The 12,127-nt window shown below is 55.6% G+C and overlaps 4 protein-coding genes across 4 annotated transcripts in view; all 4 read right to left on the bottom strand.

The window, feature by feature from the left end:
* Nucleotides 1-2,372, bottom strand: part of PTSG_08542 (adaptor protein complex AP-2) — an 8,175-nt gene extending 5,803 nt beyond the window's left edge. The window contains exons 1-7 of the mRNA XM_004990277.1: nucleotides 2,167-2,372; nucleotides 1,866-1,931; nucleotides 1,550-1,695; nucleotides 1,091-1,284; nucleotides 786-915; nucleotides 481-582; nucleotides 40-219 (exon numbers count right to left, since the gene is read on the bottom strand). Of these exons, the coding sequence (XP_004990334.1) occupies nucleotides 40-219; nucleotides 481-582; nucleotides 786-915; nucleotides 1,091-1,284; nucleotides 1,550-1,695; nucleotides 1,866-1,931; nucleotides 2,167-2,221 (873 nt within the window). The 5' untranslated portion in view covers nucleotides 2,222-2,372. The remainder of the gene's footprint in view (nucleotides 1-39; nucleotides 220-480; nucleotides 583-785; nucleotides 916-1,090; nucleotides 1,285-1,549; nucleotides 1,696-1,865; nucleotides 1,932-2,166) is intronic.
* Nucleotides 2,373-3,249: 877 nt separating this feature from the next.
* Nucleotides 3,250-8,089, bottom strand: PTSG_08541 (uncharacterized protein; the record flags this gene model as incomplete). The annotated part of the gene is made up of 13 exons (XM_004990276.1): nucleotides 3,250-3,771; nucleotides 3,947-4,184; nucleotides 4,356-4,437; nucleotides 4,702-4,810; nucleotides 5,037-5,120; nucleotides 5,388-5,724; nucleotides 5,941-6,200; nucleotides 6,377-6,476; nucleotides 6,705-6,781; nucleotides 6,921-7,001; nucleotides 7,167-7,267; nucleotides 7,597-7,675; nucleotides 7,874-8,089. The coding sequence occupies 13 exons, from the start codon at nucleotides 8,087-8,089 to the stop codon at nucleotides 3,250-3,252; spliced, it is 2,286 nt and encodes a 761-aa protein (XP_004990333.1).
* Nucleotides 8,090-8,289: 200 nt separating this feature from the next.
* Nucleotides 8,290-11,186, bottom strand: PTSG_08540 (uncharacterized protein). The gene is made up of 7 exons (XM_004990275.1): nucleotides 10,963-11,186; nucleotides 10,672-10,812; nucleotides 10,310-10,423; nucleotides 10,010-10,051; nucleotides 9,804-9,851; nucleotides 9,396-9,566; nucleotides 8,290-9,157 (listed from the first exon to the last, which is right to left on the bottom strand). The coding sequence occupies exons 1-7, from the start codon at nucleotides 11,077-11,079 to the stop codon at nucleotides 8,600-8,602; spliced, it is 1,191 nt and encodes a 396-aa protein (XP_004990332.1). The 5' UTR covers nucleotides 11,080-11,186; the 3' UTR covers nucleotides 8,290-8,599.
* A 155-nt stretch (nucleotides 11,187-11,341) lies between these two features.
* PTSG_12753 (uncharacterized protein) lies at nucleotides 11,342-12,000 on the bottom strand (the record flags this gene model as incomplete). The annotated part of the gene is made up of 3 exons (XM_004990274.1): nucleotides 11,342-11,495; nucleotides 11,669-11,744; nucleotides 11,982-12,000. 3 exons carry the CDS (start codon nucleotides 11,998-12,000, stop codon nucleotides 11,342-11,344), a joined length of 249 nt encoding a protein of 82 aa, XP_004990331.1.
* Nucleotides 12,001-12,127: the final 127 nt, after the last annotated feature.

Raw genomic sequence — 12,127 nt, 5'->3', positions numbered from 1 at the left:
ACCACACACACACACACACACACACGCGCGCGCGCACACACACACAGGCAGACAGACAGACAGACAGACACACACACACACATAGACATGGCGGGAGCAGCAGGTGGGCTGACCTGGGAAGGGGAAAAGCTGGAGGAGGCGGAGGAGCTTGACGGTGAGCCAGGGCGCCGGCACGCTGTAGTAGATGTAGTCCTCTTGCTCAGACCGCGCAAGCACAATCTGCAGAGAGGTGGTAAGATGGGAAGGGGGGAGGGGTGAGGAAGGTGGCTGGGAGGTGAGTGGCGTGGAGATAAAACTGCTTTGGCAAAGCGGACACACACACACGCAGACAGACAGACAGACAGACAGACACACGCAGACAGACAGACAGACACACACACACAGACACACACGCAGACAGACAGACAGACACACACACACACACACACACACACACACAGACACACAAAAACAAACACATACGCCCGCCGTTAATCGTACGCGGTGGAGTTTGTTGATTGCGACGGCGACGCAGCTGCGGTACTCGTCCGGGTTGGCTGAGGCGAGCGCTGTCAGCAGGCTCGCAGTCGATGTCACAACACCCTGTTGTAGTGACGGTGGAGGTGGTGGTGGAAGTTAGGGGGGGGGGAAGGAATGGAAGCGTGAAGGAATTAGTGAACACGTGGAGTGGAGAAAAAGAGCCTGTTGAATCGTACGAGACGTCCCAGCAACCAACGGCGGCGTTCACTCGCACCACGACCTTAGCCACAACTACGACCAGCAGGTGTGTGCGTTTATGTACTGACTGTGTCTGGGCTCGTGAGGAGCTGGATAACGCGTGGGGTGTACTCGGCGATGGCAACCTGCTCCGGCGCCTCCCGGAACAGCCGCAGCATTGCAAGCGCAGCCTTCTTCTTCACCGTGTTTGGCGACTCGCTGCATGCACAAGGGGAACATTGGGGGAGAGGGGCGGGTGAGGGTGTGGACATGCAAAGAGAGAGAAACGCATGTAAGTAAGCGGAAATTCCTTCTTCACCCCGACGCAGACGCAAAGACAGACAGACACAGACAGACACATGCAACACGGCAGCAAGAGCAAGCGAGGGCGTACTCTGCGACGAGAAGGCGCTGGACGAGGGTTGCGACCTCGGAGGCCGTCTCCTTGCCGCCAATGTTGCTGATGCAGTGCAGGGCGAGCGACACGTTGAGCTCGTTGCGGCTGCTGAGGTCCGTCTTGATGGCCTGGATCACCAGCCGCATCAGGTCGTGCTGCTCGTTCAGCATCACAGAGGCAAACAGGTAACCCTGTGCACACGAGAGGAGACGAAGCGCATGCAAAGGTTGAGTGGCTGCCGTGGTACATTTTGACTTCTGCATTGTGCATTGTGGACTGTCTTGTGCATTGCATGGTGCACACTCGGAACCTGCACACACATACACGTACACACACGTACACACACACACACACGTACACATGTACACACACACACACACACACACACACACACACACACACACACACACACACACACACGTACACACACACACACACACACATGCAACCACCCACCATCTGCTTCTCGGAGTAGTGGAGGGAGGAGAGGAGGTTGACGGCCTCCATGTGGCCAAACTCAACCTCGTGTCCCAGAAGGAACATGAAGATGAGCTTACACACATACTTCTTCTTCTGGTAGCCAGTCAACCCTTTCTTGTCACCTGCGTGCAGTGTGCATGAATATGCATGTGTATGCGTGTGTGTGTGTGTGTGCATGCGTGTGTGCATGCGTGAGCGAACCACTTGTGTGTATATTTGCGTGAGCGAACCATAATGTGCAGCGTGTGTACAACGATACAAGCACCATCCCAGCTGGTGCGTTGAAACGGACCAAACTTTGCGCGGATGTTGGCCAGCTCCTTGTTGATGCGCTTCAGCTCTGCCTCCTTTGATTTGCCTGTCAAGCACCATCCACGTGTGCATGTGCATGTGAGTGTGTGTGTGTGCATGTGTGTGAGCCATGAGAGGACGTGCATCAAGTTGCTGCTCCCCAAAGTGACAGCGGGCAGCCCGTGTTGTCACACCCAAATACACACACACACACACATAGACACATGCACACGCACATTCACACGCACAGACACACACAGACACACATACACACAGACACAGACAAGCGACGCTGTACGTACTGGCGCGGATGTCAGCAATAAAGTGGGAGAGCCCACGCATGTCTTCCTTGCCCATGATTGGCAGTGTGTCTGCTCCTCACACACACTCACACACACTCACACAACAAGCACGACTTGTTGAGCGTAGATCCAAGCACTGCAGCCACAGCAAGACCACTTTTGGTGGTTTGGTTCGCTGGAAAAAAATTGTGTTGTTTTTATTTTGTTGATGTTTCTGTTGATAACATGACAAAATTTCTACCCAACCAAGTGAACCCACAAGTGTGCAAGCTGGAGCTCGAACACATATGTCTCTCTTGCAAACTGTGTGATTCGGTGGTTTCACCCCGCTTAATTGCTTCTCTTGTGTGTGGTGTCGCAGCTGTCGTGCTCGTTCCCTCTGGGTTGCGCTTTGCGCTTTGTGCGTGTTGTGTGTTCTATGCTTTGCCCTTGTGGCATTGTCGCGACCCGTCGGTTCATGTGGCCATTAGGCTGTACACCCGCTTGTGCACCTCATCTCTCCAACCTTCACCTTCCGCAGTGTGTATGCTGGATGCCACCTCGCTTTCTTGTGGTGATGCAGTGAAAAGGATATCGGCTCTCCCTCTCCGTGAGTACGTGGTCAGTTAGTCGTTATCACTTCGCTTCCTCCCCACTTGTCTGGGCTTCCACTTCTCCCTCCCTTTAGAAACCACCACCACGGGCGCGGCGGGCCCTCTTCTCGCAAGAGGTTTGCCCTTGCTGCTTGCCTTTCTCTTTTTTTCCCTCAAAGAAAGAAACGTAGTGGCGTGTGGTGTGATGTGTTGTGTGGATTGTGTTGTGTGTGTGTGTGTGAGTGTGATATTGTTGTGTGTGTGTGTGTTGTGTGTTGTGTGTGAGTGAGTGAGTGTGATATTGTTGTGTGTCGTGTTGTGTGTGTGTGTGTGTGTGTTGTGTGTTGTGTGTGAGTGAGTGAGTGTGATATTGTTGTGTGTGTGTTGTGTGTGTGTGATAGTGTGCTTCGTTCATGCACAAGTGCCACAAAGCTATTCTGAGCTATTTATTTTGTATCTTGCCTGCCTTTGCCCCCCCCCCCATTCAACACCCACACATGCATATCTGCTGTCACTCGCCTTGTTTCTTTGCCCGCTTGCGTGGCCGCTCTCCATCGTCGTCATCATCACCACCAGCACCAGCACCACCTTCGACACCTTCCGCCGCCGCCGCCACCACCTTGCCCCTGCTCTTCCTCCCACCGCTCTTGCGCCGCCTCCGCCGCTCCTGCCGCTTCTTGTCGTCATCCGCCTCGTCCGCTGTGCCGCCTGCCGTGTCGTTGCCATCACCACCATCATCATTCTTGCCCTCCTTGTGCATGCTCCTTCTGCTCTTGTCCTTCGGCTTCTTCTTGCCCTTCTTGGTCTTCTTTCCGTGCTGCTTCTTCCCATCAGCACCACTCTCGCCCTCACTTGCCCACACATCACCACCACCGCCGCCAATGCGACCGGCACCGGCAGACGAGCGCCGTTTCCTGCGCTCCCGTTTGCGCTGAGGCCGCGGTGTTGTGTGTGTCGCTGCATCTGCCATGACCCGCGTCTCCTCCTCCCCTCGCAGCGCTTCCTCAATGTCCGCCTGGCTCGGGCCAACAGCCTGTGTGTGTGTGTGTGTGTGTGTGTGTGTGTGTGTGTGTGTGTGTGTGTGTGTGTGTGTGTGTGTGTGTGTGTGTGTGTGTGCGGGTGAGTTTGTCAGTTGAGTTGAATTGGATGAGCGTGAACAAGCGACATGATTGTTTTCAAGGCAGAAACAACTCCCGTTAGTTACACACCTCTGTTCGCTGCTGCTGCTGCTGCTGCTGCATGGCTGCTGGCCCTTCCTCCTCCTCCTCCTGCTGCTGCTGTTGCACATCTCCTTCTCCTCTACCTCCTCCTCTGTCCTCTTCCTCCTCGTCATCAAAGGTGATGTGAATGCGCTGTGCTGCGAGTTTGGACAGCGGGGTGTCGCGCGTGGTTGCAGCAACCCGCGGTGCGCTCGCCTCAGCCGCCAGCCACTTGCTCTTTCCGCGCCTGCACCACACACACGAGCCCACAAAGAGCCAAGGGGAGAGAGGGGAGTAGGTGAGAGAGGGAGAAGGGTGGCACGTGAGCGTGGAGGAGGGACGGTGGAAGACGACAGGAGGTCATGTGGCAGTGAGGCGGATTTAGCGTTGCATTGGTATTGAACAGCGCACCACGTACTTTGCTTTCTTCTGCTTCTGCTTCTGTTTCCGCTGCAGCTTGCTCTCGTGTATGTGTTTCCAGTACGCAACCTCCGCCGGCCCTGAAGAGTAAATCATGCATGGATATGGATGATGTGGTCATGGCAGAGCGTTTGCGCTGGTGAGTCACACGCAATCTTGGATGCAAGTACAGATGCAAAGACAGACAAAACAGAGCAAGGAACCAGACAGAGTAGGGAAACAGACAGACAGACAGAGCAGGCAGACTGAGACACACATTTACACACACACACACAAGTTTACACAGACACAGACAGACAGACAGACAGACAGACAGACAGACACAGACAGACACGACTCCGCACCCTTGAGCGCGTCAATCTTCATTGTCCCCCAGAGGTCGTCGTCGTCCGGGGGACACGTCGCCTTCCGCACGCGCTGCGCAGTGCTGCTGTCACGCATGCGCACATGGCCCTGTGCACACGCAGGCCCCGTTCATGTGTGTGTGTGTGTGTGTGTGTGTGCGTGCGTGTGCGTGTGTGTTTGTGTGTTTGTGTGTTTGTGAGCGTGATTGTCAAGGTTGATTTGCGTTGCAATCGTGAGCTGTTGGGCGCATGCGAGAGAACATATCCATTCACTGTGTTTGCAGCACATACTGCGTCATCAATGCCACACGGCACTTACACAGGTCACAGCGCACCTCTGTGTCGCCAAGCGTGAAGTCGACATACTCGATGGCCTGCCCCTCACCGGCGTCATCCACAGTCCGCCGCTGCAGATGTTCCTGTCGTCCGCAAGCAACAGGGACGGTTGGAGGGAGGGGGAGGGTTATATGCGTGTCCCATCGTTCTTCGCAGACGCATATGGACAGGCGGAGAGAAGCGCTCACGCACACGCACACGTGCACACACAAACACACACACACACGCACACACGCACGCACACACACGCACACACACGCACACACACACACACACACACACACACACACACACACACACACAAACACAAGCACAATGCACGTGTACGCTGCTCTCGACGGCCAGCGCACCTTGAGTTGCTGCTTTGTGACGCCGAGCGGAATGTGTGTAAGGCGCAGCACAACGCCCTTGACAATGGTTGAAGGATCAAATGCCGTCTCACCCTCCACTACTGCACTCGTTGCAGCAGCTGCCATGCTCGGTGCTGTTGCACCTGTCATCGTCGTTGTCGCTGCTGTTGGTGGTGTCACTGCCTCCTCCTCCTCCTCATGCTGCTGGTGCTGTCCGTGATCATCGTGGTCGCGGTAGCCGTCGTAGTTGTCGTGGCGCCTGTGTGCAAACTTGATGGATGACAGCATGCGCCGCTGTAACGCCTTGTACTCCCGCTTCAAATTCAGCCACTCGCTCCTGCCACGGCCATCGCAGCGGTGGTGGTGGTGGTGGTGACGGCAAGCGCGCGCGCGTGTGTGTGGTTGTGTGAAAGCAGCATGTTATTTGTGCGTGTGCGTATGCGAAATAACAACGTGTGCGACTGGAAGCCAAGATCGCATGACAGACAGTGACGCATATCACCATCCATCAACATGCATCTCTCATGCGATCAACACGGCCACATTGACTCACTTGAGCAGCACTCGAAAGTCCTCACCCGGATCACCAGGGGTTATCATTGCCCCACCACCACCACCACCATCACCACCTGTACTCTCCTGCTGTGTCTGCTGCTGCTGGTGCTGCTGGTGTACATGTGTATCATCATCATCACCATCACCACCATCATTGTGAAGTACTTGCTGCTGCTGCTGTGTCTCGGCCTGCAGTGTGGCTGGATCGACTGGTGGGCCCTTCCAGCACCGCGCCGCCATCGGCACAGCCGGCACATCCTGCCGTCAGGGAGAGGGGGGGGGGGAGGGGGGGGATGTGAGTTGGGGACGTGGTGAAAGTGGAAGAGACATGGCATGGGTGGTGGTAGCGGCGCAGGCAACAGATAGACAGAGAGACAGAGAGACAGAGAGACAGAGAGACAGAGAGACAGACAGACACACACACAGACACACACCTGGTGTGCGTAGTGTGCGCGGCATGCGGATGCCTCGAGCGGCGTTGCAAATTCAATAAAGGCAAAGCCCTTGTGCTTCCTGTTTGGCCACCGTGGTAGGCTGTCACCACCAAGTGTGCATGACACGTGCGGGGAGGACGTGTGTGTGTATGGCATGAGGTTTAAAGAACGTATTGATTTGAGATGGTGGGTGGGCAGCCATCACAGACACGCACACAAGCAGTGAGGCAGGCACACAGACATAGACACAGACACAGACACAGACAGACAAGACAGACAGACAGACAGACAGACACAGACACAGACACAGACACACACGTGCACTGACCTGATGTACTCGATGGTACCGAATCGTGAGAAGAGGGCGTTGATATCGTCGTGTTCAAACGCCTCTGGCAGCTTCTCCTGTCGTGCGCGTGAGGGTTAGGTCAAGGTATGCACATGATGGGGGACATGGTGAGCTTGTCTTGTCAGCGAGTGCCACACGCAGCGTGTGCATGGTCACGTGGGGGAGAACAGGGGGATGGCGGTGGGTTGAGCGTACCACGTAGATGGTGCATGCATCCACATCCTTCTCTTTGATGACGGGGTCCTTTCTGCGCACCCTCTGCCTGTCTGGGCTCAGCTGTCGTCAGGCGGCAAGGAACGCATGCGTGCAATGAGACAAAAGGAGAGCCAACGATAAAGGCACAGGCAGAGGGAAAGGCAGCGAGGAGCACATGTACGAAGGTAGGAACGCAGCGAGGAAGGCAGTCCAACAGCCAGACACACAGGCACTCTGGCCACTCACTTCGAGCGTGTCAATGTGTTCGATGGCGTGCATGACGTCCTGGATACGGGAGGTGACCGACTTGACCTTGTTGAACTTCAGGAACAGCTTGATGGGGAAGTCTGTCGAACGCAACGCGGGAGACATGTGCGAGGCATGCGCATGCGTGTGTGTGAGAGAGGGAGAGAGAGAGAGTGTGTGTGTGAGTGTGAGTGCACACACAGACACAGGCACAGACACAGACATACACACACACACACACACAGATAGACAGACAGACACATGCAGACACAGACATACAGACACGCAGACACACACATACACACACACACACACGCAGAGATAGACAGACATACACAGACAGACACACAGACAGACACACATACACAGAGCAAGTTGACAAGTCAACAAGTCAACAAGTCAACAGCAGGTCCAGCTGCACAGTGCGTACAGTTGTCTGGATCATTCTTGATGTAGTCGCGGATGAAGCGGTCGCGCCTCAGGTTGGCGTCGCTGAAGTAGAACTTGAGCTGCACATGTGCATCACAGAGCGCGGCCCCCAAGGCCCCACAGAAAGAAGGATGGGGTGAGGGCCCACAACGACAACAGCAACAACACAAGAGGAGGAACACGGGAGGGGGGGCGCAAGTGCAAAGAAGTCAGCAGAAGGAGAAGTCAGAGGCATGACACAGCTCATGCCACACACAGCAAGCACGAGGCAGGCCTACCGGTTCGATGAGCCGCCTGACTTTGCCCTTGATACGCTTCTTCTTCTTGTTCCTCTTCCCTGCCTCTGCTTCCCTGGGTCCCTCCTCCTCCTCCTCCTCCTGCTGCTGCTGCTGCTGCTCATGCTGTTCGTCTTCAGCCTCGGCCATCTTTGCGTGTGCGTCTGCTGCTGCTGCTGCAGTGGACGCAGCTGCCGTTTCCTCTTTTTCGCTCATCATCGTTGTTGTTGCATTCGTTCGCAAGTTGTTGTGGTTTGTGGGCATTTCGTGCTGTTGTGGTGGTTCGCGCTCTCTCTCTCTCTCTCTCTCTCTCTCTCTCTCTCTCTCTCTCTGTACGCGCGTGCGTGTGTGTCAATGCTGTTCCACTGCCATCCACATCACAACCTCACACCCTTTCTGTCCCCACTGCTCCACAAAACCCGTACGTCCACCATTCTAATCATCAAAGGCGATCGAGAGAGAGTGTGTGTGTGTGTGATAGGAAGGGGTCAATCAAGCTGCATGTAACCACAAGCCAGTGTGCTCAGCACGCAGAGTAACAACGTGAACCAACTAAACGAAAGGGGACGCAGCAACCAAGCACCAACAATAAGCGCGACAATAAGAGCGATGACAACCGCAGCTAATCCACCCGTCCACCACCACACCATGGGTTCAGCTTTATCTCACACCCATCCCGCACGCCATCCTCACCACGCATTCACATGAACGTGTTCATGTGCGTCTGCGTCAGCAGCTGGTGCCGTCGTCACCCTCTCCGTCCTCCTCATCTGACGAGAAGAAGTCTGACGAGTCATCGCCAGGTGTCGATGCCTTCGTTGCACTCACGCCCAGTGACAGCACGTGCATGCTGCTGCTCCCTTGCGTCCTGCCATTCACAACACCGCCACCACTAACTTCGTTACCACCGTCACTGTCACTGTCATACATGTCTCCCTCATCGTCATCATTGTCGTTGTTGTCGCCGTTAGCATCCGCGTTTGCTCCGAGTGCTGCTTGCTGCATCGCCCGAATCAGCGCGGTTCGCTCTTCATCAGCACCATCACCATCACCATCACCGTCATCATAATGAAGTGGCTGCTGCCTCGTTTGGTGCCCTGGCCTGTCGTCATCAGCAACACCTTCCCCTTCACTCGCGCTGCCATCATCCTCTGGTACCCGCCCTGCATAGTCGAAGTTGTCATACAGACCAGCACCATCACCATCACCATTGTCGTCGTTGTCGTTGTCACTGTCAGAGTCTGCAAGGTTGAACACCTGCTTGAACCGCTCGTGGGTTGCACTCGTCTGCAAAGGCGAATGGGACGGGTGTGGTGTGCGTGTATGTGTGAGCATTGCGTTGTGTGAACGAGGGTGTGTTGTGCGAATGTGGGGTTGTGTGTGTGTGGGTTTGTGGGTTTGTGTGGTTGTGTTGTGGTGTGTGTGCTTGTGAACATGGTTCAAAACGACACGCATATCAAAGTTCGTGTTCGTGCGCACAGCTTGCTTTCACCTCCGCTCCACCCTCCCCCCGACTTGGTCTCACCTCCGACGGCGGCGGCGGTGCTGATTGTTGCGCTTCCTCGTGCTGGTGTTCGCTCGCCATTGGCGCTGTGGGTAACGTTGCACCCTCACCAATGGGCGGCATGGGTGCAATGCCATCGCGCTGCCGACGAACGGACGGCACCGAGGACACCGTATGCCGCGCTGGCTCCGGCTGCGCACAGGATGGGTGGTGGGATGGGAGGGGTGAATTGGAGCACGATTGGTGTTGAACAAACGTCACGTGCCATGTTGTGTGTGTGTGTGTGTGTATGTGTGTGTGTGTGTGTGTGTGTGATCGTTGCAGAAGGGAGGGAGGGAGGGGGGAAGAACAGAGGAAGGGAACAAGGGAAGAAAAGGGAGAGGGAATCAGTGCGACAAGCGGTGTGCGTCATGTCAACAACAGACGTACAATGTCGGGGGGAGGCGCGTCCTGTGTGATGTGCATGGAGATACGACGCTGGTGGTGGTGTGCAGTCCCATTGGACGTGTCGTGGTTGTGATTGGTGGGTGAGTGTGACGCAGTGTTGTGCATTGTGGTGACAGAGGCAGGCAATGAATGGCACCCAGTGCGGGAACCCACGACCAGCGGCTCAGACGAAAGCGCAAACGCCTTACAGCTCTGTCGACGTGTGCCTCTGCTCGTTGTTTGATGGACGACTGTCATGGCAGGTGCAGACGGCGGAGGGGAGGGCGTAAGACAGGCAAGCAACATGAGCAGGTGTAGCACGCGAGCAAGCGCGCACATGACAGGGAAGGGGACGGTGATGGTGACGGTGGTAACAGAGATACGCGCAGACGAGCAACACGTGTTTGCAGCACAGGCACAGGCAGACAGACAGACAGACACAGACAGACAGACAGACAGATAGACGGACAGACAGACAGACAGACGGACAGACAGACACCGACACAGACCTCTGTTGATCCTTCGACGAGCGGGCTGCCGATGGGGATGGCGGCGGTGATTCGGGCTGCGCGTTTGAACGCCAGCATCCACTGCTGCACTTCATCCAATCGGTCGCCGTAGATCTGCACGACAACAACACGGGGATTACACAGCAGGTGTGCAGGGGGGTGAGGGCGTGGTAGATGAGTGTGAATGAGAGCGTGCGCTGCCTGGTGGCGTTTAGGACAGATTGTCGAAATGACAAACAGGTAGGCAGGCAGGAAGGCAGGCACACACATACACACACACACGCAACCGCACACACACACATACATACATACATTCACGTACACACATGCACACATGCACACAGACAACCGCAACCACACACGTGGTAGGTGCGTTTTGGTGTGACGATGCCAAAGGCCAAGGACTTGTTGACGTTCTCGCCCCAGATGCACTTGCATCGACTGGCACACACAATCTCTCTGCACTGCGTCATGTCAATTGAGCCAGCCTCCTTTGCGTCCGTCTGCCAGCAAGGTACACCATACATATGCACACAAATGCGTGTGCGTGTGTGCAAGTGTGAGGTTGGCGATCGACGACAACGCAAGCGTCACCCTGCAGGAAGCGCGGCGAGGGGTTGGCGCCAAGCAGAACACAAGACGATACACCGTACCTCGGCCTTGAAGTAGCGGAGCATGTGGCGTGTGTCGAGGGTGAAGTACCGCCGTTTCCAGTTTCGCACGCGGCCACCTTCTTTGGTGAGCCACCCGCTCATCACAGGCTTCCCCATCAGTGGCAACTGTGGTGGTGTGAAGCGGACGTGGGTCTGCTGTTGTGGTTGTTGTTGTCTGCGTTGCCTGCCTGTCCTTCTTTTGTTTTTTTCCAAGTGGATTGTGAACATTCACCAAAATCATCCACCAATCATCCGCACCTATAGATTTCTAATGGGTATCGTTTACAATATTCTAGCCAAACAAAACTCAGAGGACGACGATGGGCAACGTGTGCGATGTGCATCGTCCATCCGTCATGGGAGTTGCAATATGTGAAGGTCAGAGCGGGCTGTTGCTGTGTCGTAATCTGGACGTGAGGGACGTGTGTGGCGCTGGGGCCGTGTTTGGTCTGGAGCCCATGTTGCTGGTGCGCAGACCCGCAGCGCCCAGCATCGACGCGAGCCGGCTGCGGTGGCTGCTGACGCGCTGAAACCTGCAGCCCGCGGTGATGAGTGAGTGAGTGAGTGAGTGAGTGAGTGAGTGAGTGAGTGAGTGAGTGAGTGAGTGAGTGAGTGAGTGAGTGAGTGAGTGAGTGAGTGAGTGAGTGAGTGAGTGAGCGAGTGAACGAGTTGGTGTGTAGCAGGTGGGCACTGGGCCAGTCAGTACCTGAATTCGGAGGTGACAAAGGCGGAGTTTGAGCGAACGCGTAATCGGTCCGGCACAGAGTCCACGCGGCGGTTCGCTGAACAGCGAAGACAAAAGTGGCGGCAATCGTCGTCGTTGTTGGAGGAAGGGTGTGTATGTGTGTATGTGTGTGTGTGTGTGCATAGGGTGAGACACGACGTGGAAATGAGGACGAAGAAGGCCTCGTTGCGTGTGTGAGACGCGCGCGCGCGTACATGTGTGTAGATGCGCTGTGTTGATGTGTGGCGTGTAGATGTGTGGCGTGTAGATGTGAGAGGCTGTGCTTCGTCTCCACCCGAAACAAAACATGCCATCGTCAGTGTACCCAGAGGTAAGGGCGCTGCCTGCTTGAAGGACAGCGTCCTGCTCAGTCCAGCTGTGTGTGTGTGTGTGTGTGTGTGTGTGTGTGTGTGTGTGTGTGTGTGTGTGTGTGTGTGTGAG

This window comes from Salpingoeca rosetta (genome assembly GCF_000188695.1).
Source record: "Salpingoeca rosetta unplaced genomic scaffold supercont1.24, whole genome shotgun sequence".
In the NCBI taxonomy this organism is placed as follows: domain Eukaryota; class Choanoflagellata; order Craspedida; family Salpingoecidae; genus Salpingoeca; species Salpingoeca rosetta.
The sequence above is the reverse complement of the archived record's forward strand: the minus strand, read 5'-3'. Positions and strand labels throughout refer to the sequence as shown.